Consider the following 21,636-nt stretch of genomic DNA (forward strand, 5'->3'; position numbering starts at 1 on the left):
AGAACATCTGTTGTAGGACATGATTAAGTTTAAAGTTGAGAAGAAAGTATAATATCTATGGACACACAATGTTTGTATTCCACACCTGTTTTTCCCTGCTGGCACTGTAAAATATGAAGTATATCTTGACCTGTGTTGGTAGTTACATGTTTAGAGTTAAAACTTTTGATCCAATACGAAAAGTTCTCTCACCTAGAGCTTTCGACCAGTTACTCTGGCCTTCCTCAGTAGACTGACCCAGTGAGGCTTGTCACCTGGCTTCTTTGAAGTGTGACGTCAACACTGGGTCAAAGAAGCCACGTGACAAACCTCACTGGGTCAGTCTACTGAGGAAGACAAGAGTGACTGGTCAAAAGCTCTAGGTGAGAGAACGTTTTTGTGTTGGATCAAAAGTTTTAACTTTAAAGACAGTAGGGAGTGTCCATTTGTCATCGTTACTAGTTGTGATATAAAACCTTTGGCAAGAGTCCACTCTCATGAAGTAGACTCGTGAAATCCAATCCACCCATTTCAGCTTTAGCTTCTAGCAAGGAGGTTTAAAATGAGACCTCCTTGCTTCTAGTGAATGTATTGGAAGCTCCTGCATAGAATGTTTGTAAGTGGCACTGGCACTGAAGCTAAAACTTCAAAATAAGACTGGAGATTAGTTACCTATACAGCTTAAAGTTCAACAAATCTGCTTTCAGAAAAAGTAGAATATGGTTGTATCTTAGTTACAATAGAAACAACAGTACAAAAATAATCATAACTTGAACGAGAACACTGAAAAGCCAATAATACACTGGCTACTGAAACAATACACAATCTAACAAAAAAAGAGATATTAGTACATGTAAATTGTAAGTCAAGTCAAGTCTATCTCTACATATAATATATATTTTTTGTATTTTTGCAACAGAAACACAAGATAAGAGTAATAATAACTTTGAAGATGTGTTAGGCTACGGTGGTAGTACCCAAGAGGTGTTGCAACAATTGGGTGTCGACCTTTGCCACATTTACATAGAAACAAGAACATGCAAATCAAATTTTATTGCTTATAGCCATTCACACTTGTTGGTAATCTGACAAATACATTTCTCGCCAACAAAGACCAAAGTAACTTTTATCATGAACTGACTGATGCCAGAAAAAGGAACTTGCTTCAGGCTTTGTTTTTTTAAAATCAAAAACAACTCATCCAGTAGCTTGTAGTATTGCTGGATAGTCTTAGAAGAAAATTGCTTAGCATACAAAAGTGGTCACAGAAATGGTGAAAATTTCACTACCTCCTGAGCACTCTTATCATGTCATGTTTTTTCCATTTATGATTTTATTTGGCTCCAGTTATGGCTTCAAATTTAATTTGAGAAGGATACCAGGGTACAAAAGTTGAGTTCTGTAACAAGTTCTTAAGTCAAATTCTTAACTATTTCTGTGACTACGTGTAGTTTGACAGCCTAGACTTGTCACAGTACTAGGAAATCCAACTGTTCATTTTGGTGGCAAAATACAATGTAGAAACAAAGAGCTTCCCATATGGCGCCCTCGATTTAGAAAATGACCTTGAAAATTGACCTTGACAGCCTTGATTGTGGTTCTCTGACTGTAGACACTAACACATTTGCACTGTGCAAGGCACTGTGTTACATACATGTACCTAGTACCTCCAAAAATGTGTCATTAAAAAGTCGTTTAGTCAGCCTGGCAACTTGAAAGATCAGCTAGACGCTACAAGTTTTAAACAGCATCCGTGTATGATTCAGACTGTCCTGAGCACCTAGTCCATAGTAGTAATATTCACAGGCACATGGAAGAGGACTGTGAGCATTCTTTTCAAATTGCACTAGTTCTTTTTGCAACCTCTCCTTTTCACAGACCAAGAAATTTTCTTTTTTGCAACCTCTTCTTTTCAAAGAGCAAGAAATCTTCTGTTCTCTTTGCAACCTTTCCTGTTTTGAAGAGCAAGAAATTTTTCTGTTCTTTTTGCTACCTTTCCTTTTTCATAGGACAAATATTCCATTCTTTTCGGTGACTTTCCTATTTTACAGAGCAAGAAATTTTCTGTTCTCTTTGCTTTACAACCTCTTCTTTTCAAGAGCAATAAATTTCATGTTCTTTTTGCCATCCTTCCTTTTTCAAAGAGCAAGAAACTTTCTGTTCTCTTTGCAACCTTCCCTTTCTGAAAGAGCACTATGTTTGACTGACACAATGCCACACTCGCTTTTCCTTCATTTCCAGCAACCTTTCTTCTTTCAAACTACAAAGTTGACGAAAAGGAAGACACATCTTGATTGCACCTAACGATGCCAGCTTGGCGTGGGAGGGGATGGTGGGGGTTATAGGAAGGGCTGGTTGGGGGGAGGGGCGTGCATGTGGGGAGCCAGAACTTGCTGCTGCTGATGGATTCTTTGGTTTAAGTTCTGCAGGCCCTGATGTAGGTGCTGCAGGTTCTCGTGCATCATGCGTTGTCTCTCCCTCTGCATCTCCACCATCCTCTCCATCCTGTGTGCTACCTGGCCGTGGGCGTTGTGCAAGTTGGGCTGGAAGGGCAAAAACATGCAACACATCAAACATTAGAGTACATACTACATACACAGATGAAGGTTAGACATCCAGGTAATAAGATACGCCAAAAAGCAGTTACTCAAGCAACTGGATATGATTTTGGAAACAGTCAGACACTTCGTACTACATACTACATAGTAGTAGAGTGATCAACCAAAAATGTATGGTGAGTTCCTTTTCTTGTGTTGGAACAGTTTGAAGTCTACAACTATGGATTCTACCAACACAGATGAGCTTTCAATCAAACATTGGGCATAGGGGGACCCCCTATGCTGTGATTTGGACAACCTATGCTGTGAATTGGACCCCTATGTTGTCTCTCAACCAGCATAGGGGTGTTTTGGGGAGAGAAACTTCATGAATCTTGCAAAAAATAAAAATTTATCTTTAGAATAAAGCTACAAATGTATAGCAAAAGGAAAACCTTAACTTCACAAAATATGCCCCTCAATAAGTGAGAAATAGTGTCTCAGGGGGTTTCAAAATTTTTTGGCTCAATGTGTGACTTGTGCCGCTAAAGTACCTGACCCTGTGAAAAATTCCTGGTGAGAACCCTGATTAAAGCTGGTGTGGTACACTGAACGGCTAATATTCAGGTGCAGATACAGATACAGAAAGCTGAAACAGACATACGTGTGCGTGGTGTGGAGGCCCAGGAATGTTGACCGGCCTGTGTGGGGGCTGGTGGGGCGGTGGGCCGAAGTGTGGGACGGGGTGCGGCGGCATGTTCCAGGCAGGCATGCCCGGCCGCGGTGCGTTCTGGAACTGTGGCTGGTTTCCCGGCTGCATCTGGACCCCCTGCGCTGCTGCAGGCTGGTTCTGTCCGACAACCGGTGGACGAGGGGGGCCGGCGCCAGGCGGTACCACCTCGACACGTGGCCTCTTGGGGGATGGAGGTGGCCCCAGTCTGTCTGCTACCCTGTCCTTTCCTGTAATAATACAATACAAAATACATATAATATTCATGTACCATACAAAATCCACTGTCAGCATGTAATGAGTGTCTGAAGTGTGGGGAATGCCCCAGTCTGTCTGCTACTCTGTCCTTCCCTGCAATGGTACAAAGTAATATACCATACAAATCTAATGTGTTCATGTTCGGTACACAGTGAACCAGTAACACCTATTTTGGAGACGGAGGTGGCCCCAGTCTGTCTGCTACTCTCTCCTTCCCTGTAATAATACAATACAAAATCCACTGTTCAGCATATAATGAGTGTCTGAAGTGTGGTGAGGGCCCCAGTCTGTCTGCTACTCCTGTGATGGTACAAATCCAACATAAAACATGTTACTCTTTAATGTTGAATAAGTGTATTTTACTGTCGCTTACTAAATGATGACAACTGTTAATGTATAATCATTTTATAGACTGATACTTTTGTAAGTAGCCTTTAACTACTGCTGCAAGGAGGCATGTATGTCTTTTGCTAACAAGAACTATTAAACCAGTCTACTACTACTACTACTACTACTACCACCACCACTACTGCTGCTGCTACTACATGGGTGTCTGTCTTTGCTGTTCAAACTACAGTCCTCTCACCTTCTGCCTTTTTCTGTTCTCTCGCCGCCTTCTGAATTTCCTCCATAGCCCTTTCGTCATCCTCCTAGTTGTAAAAAGGAAACATTTACATTTAACAATGTAACTGGGTGATACACCGATGTGTACTGTTCTGTCATACCCACCCGAGAAAACACACATTCTCAATGCCAGATGTGCCAAAAGTTAAAAGAAAATTTGGTGTCCCTGAACAAAAATCAACACCAATGTCGAAATTTGGTATTCAATTTTCGAAAGTGGGGCAAGCAAAATGCAAAGTAATAATTTATTCTACTGGACATTTGGACACCTGTGTGATGCAGATAGTTCTCACAACGGCCAACAGACCAGCACTGAAAGTTAGAGCAGCCCAGCCATGACACAAATAAAGATATGCCAGCCTGATGTTTTCTTCTTACCTCTGTACTTGTCCAGAGAGAACACGCTGTGCAGATCTGACAGGGCTCCCCGGGGTTCCTGGCGTGGCGACAGAAGTGGTTGTAATCCTTGATGGGCTTACGGCAGACGTAGCACATCTTAGCAAGGCACCGGCAGGTCATCTGAGGACATGGAAGGAAGTTACGTAAGTTATTGAGAAATAACTGTTCTACAACTCTACAAATCTCTTGGTCTTCACTGCCTGTCTGCAGACATGTGACTTGTCTGGTGAGTCAACTCAGATGGAACTTTCATATTAATATAGGGAAGTCCGTTTTTAAGTTATTTAAACTTGAAGACTGTCTATGATGGATGTATAGCCACCTTCCTTTTACTGTTGTTTATATGCAAAATACTGTAAATCCATTTAAAAATGCGGTTGGAAATTATAGCGGTCGGCGAAAAATGGACAACCTCACGTCACTTAATTATAGCGGTGTGAACATGGCTGATGTGTGTAAAAAAATACATTAAAACGCTGGCCTTTTTTTTTAAGAAAATAAAAAAAAGCAGTTTACGCCAGCGAAAATCGATTTTTACAAAGAAAAAACAAAACAGGCACGCCGATGGTGTCTGGAAGTAAATAATTTACAAAGTACTGTAGCGGCGCGGTGACTTCAAAAAGTTCGTAATTACGCACGCTTGTGTTGCGTGCGGCACCGCCGCCCCCCTCCCCAAGCTCCATGCCGCTGCACGCCGCTACATGTCCGGCGCCGCAGACGAGCTTACAGCGAAACCCGGCGTCTTCGACCTAGGATTGGAGCGTAATGGAATCCATGACGCCCTCGAGAAAGTTCTACAGACACTATAGCCTTTAAACAGTAACGTTTAATCGTATTTTTTGCCGCAAAAGTTGACTCGCAATTTTCGAAAAACTTGTGACGCCATTTTTTTCACTCGGCGCTTGGTTCCCGAATTTTCGACTCGTCTTAGTCGTAGCACGCTATTAACGCTTTTACATTTTGTAGTACAAATGAAACTTAACATTTGATTGTATTTCTACCTAGATTTCTACCTCGAAATTAAGCAGATTTATGCCGCATTTCTCGTAGTTTGTAACTCGTTTCTGAAGTTGGCCGCCGGGCCGCCATTTTGTTTGTTGTTGTCTGCACGCTTGGGCGACGCTGAATTTTGTAACTCGTCTCATTTTTTTCGATATTGTCCCGTACTAGCACAAAATGAACGGCTATCGTTTCTGTAAATTTATGAAGAAACTTCTAAATCGAAGTATACGCTAAATATTTATAAATACCCAAGTGTAGATAAGCTGGGAAATTTCAAAGCGTCACTGCGTCACATGTGTTTGTGCATGTTCACAAGATTTTTTTACCGTGGTTTGCTTAGCACTGCATACTTGTTAAAAATATGAACTACTTTATGTTTAATAAATATTTTATTTCTGGAAGCACATCAGTGTTTTGCTTGTTCCTATGTGAAGCACTAGTACTGTGCGTTGTGTGCATGTTGTAGTCAAGAAATGAAGCGTGATTGCGATCGTACCGTAACGAGCTTGGGGCAAGAGGGAGGGGGGCTGAAGTGGTAAAAAAAGTTGCGATCATGAAAATTTAGCGGTGGAATAGTGACCGCTAAAACCGCTATAATTAAGTGACCGTTATCAAATCAAGAATTACAGTACTGTTAAAATATCTACCATTGTATATTCTGGAAGAAAATATTCATAGTAGACAGGTCGACTTAAACTAAAAACCGTATTCTCAATGCTTGGGTCAGTGGGGGAAATGGGGACAACTATGCTATAGTTTGCACAATGACCAGGTGGTCCTTTTGCAGAGGTGGGCACTAGTACAGGTGGATACAGTGCAGGTGAGAACACACGCCATGGAGGACCTTACCTTGTTGCAGCCGTCATGTTTGGTGAAGCTGGCTTTGCACTGGTGACACGTCCTGATCTTAGCCTCCGTCATCTTCTCTTCTCTACAAGAGAGGGAGCAAATGGTATGGTTAGGTTAGGTTGATATAACCAATAAACTTCCATAAGAAGTAACACACCAGATCTATACAGCAAGTCCAGGCTGACAAACACTACACTGTAATTTGTTAAAGGTTAGACATCCATATAAGCAATATTCAAAGACTACTTATGGGTGTTTCACGTGACATCCATCACTCTTTCTTCATAAAAATGAACTGTTCATATTACTGACACTTAAAATGTAAAAACAAAGGGGCTAGACAGAAGGGAGAAGGTTACCGTAACACATGTTCTTACATTGATGTCCTGAATTTTGTGTCGTCTGCCCTCTCCACTTCCTTACAGGGAATGCCGAAGTGCTCAGCCCAGTCCTCCTTACAGTGGCGACAGGTTTGCTGCAAGGTACGAGTTTAAACTTCAGTCTGACATCTTGAGTGTAGATTAACTTAAGATACAAGTACAGGTTATTTTGCCTTGACAGTAAACCAAAAAGTACTAGTATTACAAACCTTCATACACTCTGGGTTCTGACATCGGAAAACCTTGTCTCCCTCCGCAAGGATAGCAGCATAGTCACAGCTGGGGCACCTAAAACACAAGTCAAATAAATGTCCATAGGTAACAATTCTCCATGAAGTTTTATATTTTGCAGATTTGGAACAGTATAATGTATGTAAACAGTGTGTGAACACTTGACAACCAATAACAACATATTGTAAAACTGGCTAAATCCCTCGTCAAATACGTAAGATTGACTGACTAAAAATAAATCATGCTTGTGGCAGTCACCCGCCCCAAAGTTTGCATGTGTTCCTAAATTCAAATCCTAAAGGACTATGTATGTGTTTGTAACCATGGTGACTGTGTTCCCATGGCGATGACCTTACCGTACGAGGTCGTCCAGCCCTGCCAGGTTGATGTTCTCCTCCTCCAGCCTCTCCTCATACTTCTTCAGCATGTTCTCTGGAAGGGCCTTCTCCAGCTGACCTGGGGGTAGAGGTCAACAGGTCAACTTTGTGACCTTACACTAAGTTACAGCAATGGTCAACATCATGAAAATTTATTTTTCTTTACAAGTGTGTGAAGACAAAAGAAACATTTTACTTTCTGCAATACATGTACATGCGTGAAATTGTGGTTCAAATTTTCTTTTGAGAAATATACTTGATGGATATACAGTGCATTGTCCCGTGTTCTACTAACTTTTAGCTAGCATAGTTTGAGCATAGGGGCCCCCTATACAGTATACTGTGATTTTGACTCCTACGCTGTCTTTTAATGAGTGTAGGGTTGTTTTTTGGGGAAGAGAACCCTCTGTTCAAAAATCTTCGATTGAATAAAAGTTAAACATCAATATAGTAAAGCCATTACATATTTTTTGGGTAACAAAACTAATCAGTGAAGACTAATTAGCAGAAATTCGGACTATCAATGTGTTAATATGAAGAAAGAAGGGATTTACTGCAGCAGATAGCTGTCTTCTGTAGCATGAGGCTATGAGTTGGAACTTACCCATAGGAAATGTGCTGTCACAGCCGTCAGTCATACAGCTCAGGGACGCCTGCAGGGAGCGACACACGTCAATCATCCCAAAACCAAAATTTCACAATCCTGATATACGTAGTATGTTTTACACATAAACACCACTCTCCCCAACCCCTGCCAACATGCCCCCCCCCCAAAAAAAATCAGCACAATTCTGCCTGTTACATGTCCTGATCCTTAGACCTTCCCCTTTGTGTAGTTATAGTATGTAGAAATTGGACAATGCTCGTACATGTAGTATGTTTTACTAGCTGAGTCACGTGTGTCATCTGCTTAACGCGACATCACCAAAGCAGTGGATTGCTCATTCCTTGGCTGGAGTTGCACAGTGAAAATGTGGGGAAGTCCAATTTCTTTTGTGTTGGAAATTTCAATTCAAAACTTAACCTGGTTCTTACCTGCCCTGACCCGAAGACCTTCTCCTTGGTGTAGTTCTTGAGGCAGTCGACACAGAACAGATGACCGTCGTAACACTGCACCATGTCTTCGAAGGTCACCTCGCCGTAACAGCAGCCACACTCGATCATCTGCCCCGCAGCCTCATACTGTTCCTCATTCAGACGCAGGGCCAGGAGGTGGTCTGCTTCCTAAGAAGGGAAGAGAAAGTTAGTATCTATTGAAAACGAGAAACTCAAGGTAACATTTGCAAACAAATGCATAATGTTTACCTTCATATGGTCTGGCCTAACAACGACTTCTAACTCAAACATATTCATATTCTAATACATGTATATCATTACAAGCCCCTCCAGCTCTGTTCTGCTAGTTAATGTAACCCAACACCATGGGATGTCTGCTGCAGCAAGTTACCATGGTGACAGACGTCTGTGTTACGCCTTCTTGTGTACGGATGCTCAACTATGGATCCGATCGAGACGCGATTGAACAGAAGGGATGTGAGCCAACTTCTACTTTATTTCTTTGGTCTAAGATCTACATCTGGTAACAATCATTTCTAGCGCCCCATAATGCAATGCTGGAATGTGTCCATGGGCAAGGCCCCTATGGTGTCTATTAAGCTTGCCTGATGAGAACTTAGTACATGTATCTGGATGTGTAACAGTCTGGTCCAGGTCAATGACCTTATGTGTTTGGCAAAGAAGAAGAAACTGAGCCTTCAGCAAAGGTAAACATATAGATTTGGTTGGAAAACACAGGAGTTTGGGATTTTCTTATATGCAACCAGTAATTTTGTCACCTTGCTCACATTTTATAGTATTACTCAATAATTCAGAGCCTGTGAGGAAGGTGTCTGATGGACATCAATACATAAGCAAGCACTTGAATATCAGGAAAGCTTGTCTAGTACACAGCTATAGTTGAAACACATTTCCCACCTCCTTCTGCTGTCTGGTCCTCTCTTCCACGAAGGCCATTTCTTCTTTCAATTCCTTGCAGAGGTTCTTCTTATCCAGTGTGCCTTTCACACGAACCAGCTTCAGCAGGCGGACAGTGAAAGTTCGTGTGTGGTGAGGTCCTGGGGGAAAGAAGACATGTTGATGTGGCATTCAAGTATGTAGTAGCAGGACTTGTACCCGGACACTTTGTTTCACTTGACACTGTAAGGATTCTGGACACTGAACAAGACTATTTCTTGAGAGGGGTGAAGGAAGCCATGTACATCAGGGCCCATCACCCTACATTGAACTGCGACGGGGGCCGACATCGTCTACCAGATACCTTTGACCCAGTGTTGACGTCACACTTCAAAGAAGCCATGTGACAAGCTTCACTGGGTCAGTCTACTGAGGAAGACCAGAGTGACTGGTCGAAAGCTCTAGGTGAGAGAATTTTTTGTGTTGGACCAAAAGTTTTAACTTTAAACAGAAAGAAGTTATGTTGATGTGGTATTCAAGTTTGTAATAGGACTTGTATTCATCATAATACTGGGTACACAATCAGGGTTTTTTTTTCTAAAACTGAGGAGGGAAAAAGATTTCGAGCCTTGGAATGCAAGGCAAACACTCCACCCCCTAGGCTATTTTACCGGTCTAACCCTAGGGAAACCACTATGTAAGGGCTCCTAAAGTCTTCCTACCTCTCTCATCCTCCAGGCTAACCTGAACCTCATCACATTGGCCATTCTGTGTCTCCAGGCTTCGTCTCTTGTTCACCCTAGGCTGGGGACTATTCACTTGTGCATCTGTGGAACAAGTCACAAAACACACATGGCAATCAGAGATGGCACACTTCACCTCCTCTCTCGCAAAAGATACAGAAACTGTAGTGCTGCACACACACACACACTGACAGACAAGCTAACAATGCTTTACTCTTTGGGCGTGAAGTCCATACAGAAATTTCAATAACCTGTAAGAAAAGGAGCCCACTGTGAATAGTTTCATCAGGTTGGTAAGACACTGAGTAAAGAGAGTCTTTTTACACAACCAAGTCTTTCATTCAGCCGACAATTGGAAATGCATCTAAAGCAGCGACTCCTGTGCTACAGTGCAATGTGAACCAGTCAGAATTGCCCTGAGGAAGGTGACAGACCGTCAACGAAACGTCGGCTGAATAAAAGACTTGGTTGTGTAAAAAGAGTCTCTTTACTCATTGGAGAACCTGTTAAGAAGATGTTTTTTTACCTGGAAGCTTGGCAAGGATGTTCTCCTGAATAAACTTCTTGGCAGGAGCGTAATGGAACTTGTAGAAACACAGGATGGTTCGGAGGTCCTTCACTGAAATCTGAAAAATCAAAATGGAGTCAAGGTCACTCAAGGTCACAGCTGCTGAAGGTCATTATTTTCCATAGACTTCGATGCAGTAAAAATGGTAAAATCTAAAAGTTAAGCAAACAAATTAAAGGTGTGACAAAACAATGAATAGAATATACCTTTAGTTAGATAGCTTGATGTTTAATTGACTTTGGCATCCTTATAAAACGTTTTTCATCTAAGGCTATACTGGTGTATTTAAAGTAAAATTTAACATTATAAATGGCCTCTGAAGAAATTTGCAAAGTAAGTTTTCATGTTCATGTTCAAGGTTTATTTAAGACTTTGTTCAAATATCAACAAAATCCATTTGACGACAAATAAATTAGCATAAATCAGTCCACAGACCAACTCACCCTCCTATATTCATTCTGCAGGGTTGCTAGAACCTGATTCCGGTAGATGTGAGAAACTTGACTCGAGTATTCCTTGAAGTAATCCGGCTGGTTTGTCTGGAAGGTAAATTGTAAAATTCATGTATACGGCAATAGCACGAATACAGAAGGAACTGAAAGAAAACAAGTACAGGGAGTGCCACTGTTGAGAGGTTTATGTGCATAGTTAAAAGCAAATGTTGCCCTGTCTTTTCAAAGTGGCAACAAGGCTCGTATTCGAGTCGTAAGGGTTCACCTCAGAATTTTTTCACAGTGTACAGTCAGGTACACAAAAGTGCGACTTCATACGGTCAGGGCTCACCCCAAGCAATGAAGCAAGGGTGCTAACCCTCTCACCAAAATCCTAGCTCCTCTTCCAACATTTGGAGTCTTCACTTACTATCTCCATGAAATTTCACTGATTTTTCATCAACCAATTAGGAAGCACCTCTCCCTTAAGAATTTCTTGGGAGTCCCCTGCACGGCATACCCAAAAACATGACCACACTCAATGCTATTTAGAACACTAGACATCTATTTTCATTTTCATTTTATATACTCATCAAGTATATTTCTCACAAGAAGACAACTTTACCTTGTCCTGAGATTTAGAAGCAGCGGCAGCAGGTTGTGGCACCTTGGGGGCCTTGGGATAGTCTGGATGTTCCAGTAGATAGTCACAGCAACTAGAGGCAAAATCATCAAGGTGTATGAGTTGTGTGGGGATGGAAATAAAAAGCAATTCACTATGATTGTTTCAACCGTAATCTAAAAACACCACAGACTCAATTCACAGTAGTCAGGGCTAGAAATACTGGGTGCATGTGCACCTTGGTGCACTCAAAATTGGAGCTGTGCACCTAATTTTTTTCTGTGGGTGCATTTTCGTAGGTTTACGTATGTAAAGACATAAATGTATACTAGTACTAGTAGTACACAGCATATTCATGACATATAAGTGTCAGAAATACATGGTGCACCCAAAATATTTTTGGTGCTCTCAATTTTCTTAGGTTGGTACCAAAAATGATTTTCGAGCCCTGAGAATGATGGTACAAATAAAATAGAAGCAGCTACTTACACATTGAGTGGGTGTGGGAAGTGCCAGTATCTGGTCACCAGCTCACGCACATAGCCAGCCTCTACATCTGGGAACATCTCCATCTGGACACACAAAATCACTTTATTATTAGTTATAGTTATTTATCTATTTACATTTACCACATTTGTGGGAGGATTGACATAATTAACTTTGTGTTCACTACTGACTTTCTAATACTATTAATAGTAAAATGTTTGCCAACATGCAATTTTGTATAGGTCCAGACTTGTGTATTTTGCAGAAAGTAAGTATTTTGGAATTGCAGATTAAAATTTTCAACATTCTGCAATACTGAAGAACACTGAGAAAAAGTATTTCTACCACTGCTGACAATATGTAGCTAGTGCGTATACTGACCACTTGTGTGGCTGTGTCAGCCTGTTGCTGCTTTAATGTTGGGGGCTGCAGTGAACTAAACCACACAATAGAGGGCCCTTACACTCCATACTATGCTAGCTAGAACGCTGACAAGACTTAGCTACTCCATATACTTAGCATAAAAGCACACAGACATACCCTGAACAGAGACGGGGGGCGACACAAGTTATCTGGCACGTATGACCCGCTACTACGGTCACGTGTCTCTGACGTCACGTTCCAAGAGTAGAACAAAATTTGGGGTAAGTCCCAACACTTTGATAGTTAGTGTTGTAAGTTAAAGCTTAGTCTTTATTTCATAAATACTCCATATACTGACCACTTGTGTGGCCGTGTCTGCCTGTTGTTGTTCTAATGTTGGGGGCTGCTGTGCTACAGGTGCAGGGGGTGTATCCTGCGGGTCTGGTTCAGGTTCTTCAAGCTCAGGGGTACCAGGAATAACAACACGGTCATCACCATTCTCATCATCCTCTTCAGATGAACTAGGAAAAGAAGAAACATTGAGGAAGGTTATTTATTTATTTTATTCACATTTATTTTTCGAGGATTGGGCAAAAAGTTATAAAACTTATCTCAGCCCTCTCCTCACACATAAAAGGAAACAATACAATAAAGTAATAATAATAATAGTAAGAAAGGACAAAGGTACATAATGAGCTGGTGTACAAATCAAAATCGTCCTGTCTGCAAAATAAAGTTGAAAACCACATCAAATATTTTACAATTGTTGACAAACGACAATGAGGGGTTACCCCTGAGAATGGTTGAACATAAAGTGTTGTCGAAGGTTAGACATTCAGGTAATGAAACACACAAGGAATTGTTACTCAAGTAACTGGCTCGATTTGGACAATGATTTCTTGAAGCAAAAACACATTCTTGCTTTCCAACAATTTGTGAAGCATGGAATAAAACAATAAAATAAATTCAAATCAAAATAGATGTTTGATAGAACTATAAAATACACCATGTTTTTTTCAAATTACTAGAGGGTACTTACTCATTAATGAGAACAGGCGCAGGGAGGAGCAACTTCTTTGGCTTCGCTCCAACTCCTACTCTTTCAACTGTGATGAAAATATGTCTTTCAATCAATCAATCAATCAATTCATCAACCAATCAATTCAAACTAGCATTACAAATGTGCCACAGAAACATCACGTGTTGTCATTGAACACCAGGGACTTTGCTAAACATGTATCTGATGAAGAGAGATTTTAAACATTCAAAACTGTTTGTATCCCTAATTTGACAGATACTTTGTATAAGCCTGTATAAACAATCTTTTGCAATAAACTCACAGAATAAAATGACCCTGTAACTCCCTTTTTTTAATTTGATAATTTGAAACTCCTACGCATAAAATGGCAAAGGCGACAGTCATCAATGAAGGTTACACATCCAGGTAATGAGATACACAAGCAGGCTTGGACAAGTCCAATTGCCCGCTTGCCCAGGGCAAGTAAAAGTACTGTTTGGGCAAGTGCATGTTGTATAACAGTTATTCAAGCAACTGGATAGATATTGATATTGAATCCGGATAGATTTTTGAAAACAGTTACTGAAAGCAAGATAGATTTTTTTTTGTGGAACAACAACAACAATGTTCTGTACCGTGAGCGTCTGCATCTATGACAGTGTCTCCCTGGTTCCCAACCTCCACTCCTGAGTACGTGGTCAGGTCTACGATGTCCTCAGGCAGGTCCTCCATAGTGGAGTCACCTGTTGGCACATCATCGTCATCATCAGTATCATCCTCAGCTGAAAATATACATAAAAACACTGTTATTTTATTCCAAGATTTATCAGAAGACATGGCGATGGCACACTCAAAGTTCTTTCAACCAACGCAGATAAACGCATGAACAAACAGCCACACTCATTTTCAACCGAGTTAAGTAAGGAAATTTGTGTGAAGTGCCTTTCCCAAGGGCACAAGATCGAACGCTCTGTCACTGCGCCACATGACACCACTAATCACACACAACACCAGTGTTGACGTTATATTTCAGGGCAGACACGTGACAAGCCTCACTGGGTCAGTCTGTTGAAGACCAGAGTGACTGGTCGAAAGCTCTAGGTCTGAACCATTCTTTGTGTTGGAATGAAAGCTCTAACTATCGACAGAGATGACAAAAACACTTGGTTATGGCTGTATATGGTGTAACCAATACCTGTACCAAATTCAGACAATTCAGACTGTGCAAAAACCTTACCGTCAGAAACACTGACAGGCGAGGCCTGTTTGTCCAGAAGACTGTCGATGCATCTGTTCAGCAGGATATGTCTGTTGGAGGGGGAAGCAAAAAGATGTTCAATCATATAACCATGGCAATTTCAGACCGTTTAATCCTCTCATGACATCTATCCCTTTGTCTAATTATTTGACCACTGGAGCACCACAAAACATCTGACAATCAGTTCAAACAAACCCTTCTCCATTTTCTGTTCCTCTTATTGTTTGACTTAGTGCTGATGCATTCTTTAAGTTTAACGTTATCCACCCATCTTTTTCCCTTTTAACTGAATAGTTTTTTTCAACGCTTTAGAGTACAGCTTTAGATAAAAATTTAATGTACATCTAAACATTAACTCCCAGGAATGTCCACCTTTTGTGTTATTTTGAAATTGCAGGTTGCTTAATTTTTTCTCTTTTCTACAGTAACTGAAAATGTGTCTAAAATTGCAGACTGTATGTGGGTATTATTTCTAACACTGCTAGAAAGACCACCTTACCTTGCCAGTAGTTCTGCCTGGTTGTCTGCAGTGACGGCAGCTCGTAACGCCCGCTGACTGAGGTGAGGGAAGACTTGTGCCAGCTGCATCACAACCCACTGTTCATCTTCAGTTAGCACTGGTCCAGCTCTGCATAGAAACATGATATATGTATTCCTATTATCATCATCATAATGGTGGTTTTACCCACATAGAACCAAAGCAGGGGCAAAGTGCTCGCTGACTGAGGTGAGGAAAAACTTGTGCCAGCTGCATCACTACCCACTGTTCATCTTCAGTTAGCACTGGTCCAGCTCTGCAGGAATACATATATTCCTATCATACATGTTTTTATCTAAACTGGGGAACAAGTGTCCATAGGCGACAATATTCTCCGTGAAGTTTTATATTTTGCAGATTGAGAACAGTAATAGTGTATGTAAACAGTGTGTGATCACTTAACAACTGGTAACAACGTATCGTAAAAATGGCTAAATCCCTTGTCTAATAAGCTAGCCTGGCTAAAAAAATAGCACTCCTGACCCAAACTGAGGATGGACTGTCCCAGCCTGCTTTTCAGGTAATAAGTTTATGATGTCAACAATAAGAAAAAAAGCAATAACTGAATTTGTACAACTTGAAGTCCACTTTATCAGTATATATTTATGTCAATCCTTTTTCACAGACTGTAGTGAAATATATGATATTATCATATAGCCGGACGGCGTGGACCAATCAGAGGCCCGGATACCCGTGCTGTTATTTCCCGATAACAGCACATGTGGTGTTATGGCGGAATAACAGCACATGTCGTGTTATGGCTGATACCATTATGTTATAGGGTATAGGGGCATGCGACTCTTTCTGTAAACCCCTGTAGCATTTTTCTGTCCAATAAACTTTTTTGTTTAGCTTCATTTAAACTACAATTTGCATTAAATGAAATTATCCATATTTGTTTTAAAGCGTATAATATATTCGAATGTATTTTTATGTATGTATATATATTAAAGCTGTTGTATTTCAAACAGGAATTGTGTTGATTGACAGTTTGGATAGGCTATATGATAATACTTTTAATGCACTGCCTTTTCCTCGTTGTATATGGTGTCATAACTGCATGGGCAGCTGCCATAACCACCTCATAAACCACCTCGTTCGCTTCGCTCACACGGTGGTTTATTCGGTGGTTATGGCAGCTGCTCATGCAGTTATGACACCATATACAACTCGGGGCAGTGCATTAACCCTTTAGTATCATGGGCGTGGCACAGTTCATGTCTCATTCATTCTTTCCAGAAAAATGGCAAAGCAACACTTGGCCCCTGGTACTGGTACTACCTAGTACTGTAGTAATCAATCATTCTCAATGTAAACAAAACAGCGAACGACAGACTCTCTCAACCATTTTCACTTTTAAATCCTAATCAAAAATATCTAAAATCTATAAGCAGTTAAAGTTTAAATGCGTCGGAAAAAAATTATTTCCATAATTCCCGTTTTATCGTCACAAAACTGCGCAAGAAGTTTGTGGTTAAAACAGGAAGTGATGTCAGAGCCATGCGGAAGTTACCGGAAGGACTACGATCGGTAAATTTTATATCTGAATCATCAGTTAGGTTTCGCCAGAAAAAATGTCTATCCTTACCCTGTATGATTTTACAAATCATACAGGTTTTAGAGAGGGAAAATACGTTTTAAAAGAACGCAAGAAAGTGGCATAATTCGTTCTTTGGCGGGCGTGGTGGTGTCACTTCTCCGCCCATAACAAATGACTGATTAGCACATGCACACACACATATGCAAATAATTTGTACCAGTCCCGTTTGGCACCAAAAGCCCGCCAAAAATAATTTAGGAAACGACTCCAATATTTTTTCCCCGTAAACTACGACTCACAGAAATTATACAGTTTCTCTGAGTACAAAAATTGGCGACCTAAACGTGTCAGAATTTGTTTCCGAAACCGCTGAAACCTTTGACATGCTTTCTTGTGGTCACTTCCGTCGACAGAAAAAAAAACCGTTCCACCCATGGAATTTTGGATCTTTCTCGCAAAAAAACAGCCCACACTTCCACAAATTTCACCCAACACGATGTTCAAAACCTTACCGTGCTGGCGAACTGACGCTAGGACCCCTGTTGTTCACGCTGTTGCCGAAATTTCCGCGGAAAACGGACGGCCCGGCACAGGAGTACATCTGTTCCGCCATCTTGACTCAGAAATGACAGTCGTAGGTTGATTTGCGCGCGGTAGAACCACCCACAATGCACCGCGATTTAAATCCCAGGGGACTGTTGTGCTATTTTTGGCGACGCCTCAAGAGCGGATTCAATTTTACACGTGTATGATGTGAATATCAAAAGCATAAATAAACAAAGAAATGCAACTTTTGCAAAGCAAATAGACAATGTTTACCTTCGCATATGGTCTGCTCTGTGAATTCTTACCCAAACACATTCATACAATATGGTGCAGGAGTCTAATCCCTCCTGCCATAAAATTACGGTATCTCAAAACTAGTTACCATGGTGACAGACATCTGGTTCTGGTCATTGACCTTATTTGTCTGGAGAAGAGGAAGAAGAGGAAGAAACTGAGCCAAAACAAGTAAACATAAAAAATTATATGTATGCGACTTTTACGACTACTTTTTCCACACACACAACAAAAAAAACTTTCTAAATCGGCAACTAACTGAGCTGATACAAAAACACTCTGGTCAGAAAAGCACAAAACTGTATATGTTTAAAATCCACCACACTTTATTGCAACTGTTACCAAGCAAACAAACAAACAAACCGTACAATTGAGCAGATGTCACATTCAATGATAACTGCATTGTAATCTTACTCAAATTTATCTCCATGAGCTGTGAGCTTGTATCATTATTGTCTGTTTTGTTAATGTGCAAACAATCAAATCAAATCAAACTTTAAGTAATATTTTCAAATACATGTATAACCATGTACCAATGAACCATTGCCGCGATGCTAAATTCTGTTCGCCCCAAGATTGCCCGATGATGACAGACCCTTAAAGGAGTACTAACCTCCAGAAGGAGGTGCTATATTTCGACAGGCATTTATTTTTGGAATTGAAAAATGCATATTATTTTACAGTATACAATTAAATGCCCATTTTGCGCGCAAGTCTTAAAACGCATCGAATCCAGGACAAACTCTCCAAATACCCTCAAAACTATCCCAGAATACACCGCGCTACCCCATTAGTGTCTGTGTTTTAAACAAAAAGTTACGTTACAGACCTCATTTCGGGGGCGATAAGAAAAATTCGTACCGTTTTGTGTTCTTTGGTATCTTACCAACCATTGCCCTTCTTGGTGTCCTTATCGCCCCTCATTTATGCCGCAAATATTGACGATGAAAAAAACGGCGTAATCTAGTTATCCTTTCCAAAAGTGGCGTAATCTAATTATCTGTTCAAGTGATACTTACATGCAAATAAGTGGAGAAAATCAAAACACGCAGGATGAAACTGGCTCCCACTGTATTCGACATCCTGATATTATAATATCCAAGCCACAGGTCAAGCAAAGTAAAGCAAGTAATTTCTCAATCATCAGCTTGTTAGTGTGCTTGTCTCCTACCATTTTCGCCGAAAAATGTTTATGTTGACCTGAAGTGTATGAGTATTGCGTAAGCCAGAGTTACCGGATGTATCAATTGTGGTTCAGCATGGGGGAAAATGATATTAATATCACTTTACAAACATGCTCCGCTCAACTCGTACAAGCGAAATTATGTAAAACGTCGGCTAGTTATGTATTCATTGGAGCATGATGTATCGGAAAATAGCACTTCCTTCTGGAGGTTAGTACTCCTTTAAAGCTTTAGAATGATATCACAATCATTAGAATCAAATCCCATGTTCTGACTACTTGTTGTGCCTTGTTTTCTATTGCCACTTTGTTTATCATCGTTATATGATTTTTATTTCCAGTGGTTCTTTCTCAAATGGGGTAAATGCAAGTTATACTATTATATCAAAAGCTGAAAACCAAATTCCTGTAAAGTTCATAGTGAACTAGAGTTCCACGATCTCATGCCTTCGACAAATGATGTTAACCTTTACGACTGACAAATTATGAATGTTTCACATTGATTATCGAAATAATATCCTCACTTGCAATTATATCCTTTGATCATATTTTCCATCCAATGACAGTCTTATAATCTTAAACAAAGAGGGCTATTCTAGCATTTCCTCATAAATCATGCAAATAAGGTTCAGATTTGAATAAATTATGTTTAATACTGATCACCTTCACTTAACTTCCAAATGCAGCCAGTATGAAAATCCTGTCAGTAACCACTATTTCATTGTACTATTTATAGCATTTTTCTCATTATTTATGCAAATTAGGCCTTATTGACACCAAAAATTTGTGTCCCCAGCCTGTTTACATCATGAGCTATCAAAACTGCTTGACTGCATACCCCAGTTGATGTAGAGCTCAACGATTTGACCCACTTCCACATCTGTGTTTACACAAGGGCAGGAGAGTTACCAGCGAAAGGTCATGTCGGGTGCAAAACAAATGGAGTGTTCATAACAGAAATCAAATTCACGTAGCATTTTGTAGGCCGTTCTTGTCGATTGACTGTTATTGACACCAAATATTTGTGACCCCAGCCTGTTTACATCATGGGCTATCAAAACTGCTTGCCTGCCCCAGCCCCAGATAATGTAGAGCTCAAGGATGTGACCCACTTCCACATCTGTGTTTACACAAGGGCCAGAGAGGAACAACACCACTTGCATGTGGAGCTGACTGAGGGTTTATTTACAGTAGCTGGTGACCTGGGCAACAAAGAGGGCCTTTGTTTGTTCAAGGATTACAGGCATGACACTGATGAGTTTGCAATAGGGCATCATCCACATGAGACCAACTTCTGGGGGAGTCCTTTTGAACAGTTATATCCAAAAAGGCAGATTAAGCGCCACTTTCGCCAATTCCACAAGGATTCTGTTGTCCTAACAAAGAGGAAATTTTTTTCCAGCTATCCTTGTGGGCATAAATCAATGTAATCCGTAGAAGGTGGGAACCAAAAAGGTCTACTGCACTATGGATGACATATAGATTTCTCTATTAATTAATCAAATTAAGTCATAATTTACATAATGAAAATCTCTTCCTCTTGATTACATATGCCACCATTTTAATTGTTTTATCACAGAACCCAGCAAATATATAGACTTCTGTCATTAATTATGTAAATTAGATCGTAATTTGCAAAATATTCAGCAAATTAGGTCAAGCATCACTTAAGCTACCGAGATACCAAAAATAACAACAATCCGTCAACCGGTTCTTGAGCTATCCTACTTCAAACATTTTCAAACAAATGCCTCTGCATTTCCCAAATAAGCTGCTACGGGGCCCAAACTTACGGCACTTCTTTCTGAGCACGAGAACTGCCTACCATCTAAAAATCATGACCATAGCACGTCCATATCACGAGATTTAAAAACCAGAAGTTTCGCTGCAGTACTTTCTAATTCAATGACGTGGGGACCCCCCACGAAGCCCATATCCGAACTTGACCTTGGTATTGTCAATGGTAACTTGCCAACTAAAAAACATGAACATCCATTTAAAGATTCTCGAGTTATCTTGATGACAAGAAAAAACACAAAAAACAAAGGTCAACTGCAGTGACATAGAAACCTCCACGGGCCCATCTTCGAACTTGACCTCGGCATTCTCAACGGTAACTTGCCCACTAAAAATAATGAACATACATTTAAGGATTCTCGAGATATCTTGATGACAAGGAAAAAACACCAAAAACCAAGGTCAACTACAGTGACTTAGGAACCCCCCACGAAGCCCATTTTTAGCCTTGACAATGGCCACCCCCAAATCAACCTGCCTGCCAAAAATCGTGAACCTCGGACCTTGCCTTCAAGAGTTATCGTGCCTAATCTGCCAAACAGTGCAAACCCGATTTCATAACCTTCTCCGAAGGCATAGCCTTCAGTCGAAGGCAACGAAGGGGCATATAAATGAACCATTGCTATCGTATAAATGTATCACTAAATCTATCGTCAATATTGTACTCATTTGGAAATAGCACATTAGTTGTGATTGTTCACAATTGAAAGGTCCCTCACCATGTATGGATTACGTGTCCCCTTAGGGGAAGTACAAATGGCAAATTATTCTTCCTATAGCCCAAGTCACGGTTTGAAACTTACAAGTCAGTTGCGGTGTGAGTCAGATCAAACATCAATCTCCAAGCAGATCTTTCGGTTGGGTGGCAAAAGTACTCTCCAAGCAGAGGTTTGGGTTTTGGGGGTATTTTTAGCGTGTTTTAAGGCTTTT

At 40.6% G+C, this 21,636-nt stretch overlaps 1 protein-coding gene across 1 annotated transcript; it reads right to left on the reverse strand.

Annotated features, from left to right (window-relative positions):
- Positions 1–358: 358 nt before the first annotated feature.
- On the reverse strand, positions 359–17,540 carry LOC109462649 (E3 ubiquitin-protein ligase RNF216-like). The gene is made up of 24 exons (XM_019759208.1): positions 17,399–17,540; positions 15,573–15,602; positions 15,308–15,436; positions 14,783–14,858; positions 14,186–14,327; positions 13,572–13,638; positions 12,891–13,053; positions 12,551–12,595; positions 12,173–12,255; positions 11,687–11,777; positions 11,074–11,169; positions 10,589–10,688; positions 10,042–10,146; positions 9,341–9,480; positions 8,402–8,590; positions 7,971–8,019; positions 7,346–7,445; positions 6,968–7,046; positions 6,756–6,853; positions 6,379–6,460; positions 4,507–4,647; positions 4,091–4,154; positions 3,181–3,476; positions 359–2,522 (listed from the first exon to the last, which is right to left on the reverse strand). The coding sequence occupies exons 1-24, from the start codon at positions 17,497–17,499 to the stop codon at positions 2,319–2,321; spliced, it is 2,670 nt and encodes an 889-aa protein (XP_019614767.1). The 5' UTR covers positions 17,500–17,540; the 3' UTR covers positions 359–2,318.
- Between the last annotated feature and the right edge of the window lie 4,096 nt (positions 17,541–21,636).

Source organism: Branchiostoma belcheri, unplaced genomic scaffold, assembly GCF_001625305.1.
Source record: "Branchiostoma belcheri isolate BF01 breed outbred unplaced genomic scaffold, Haploidv18h27 scaffold12, whole genome shotgun sequence".
Classification (NCBI taxonomy): Eukaryota; Metazoa; Chordata; class Leptocardii; order Amphioxiformes; family Branchiostomatidae; genus Branchiostoma; species Branchiostoma belcheri.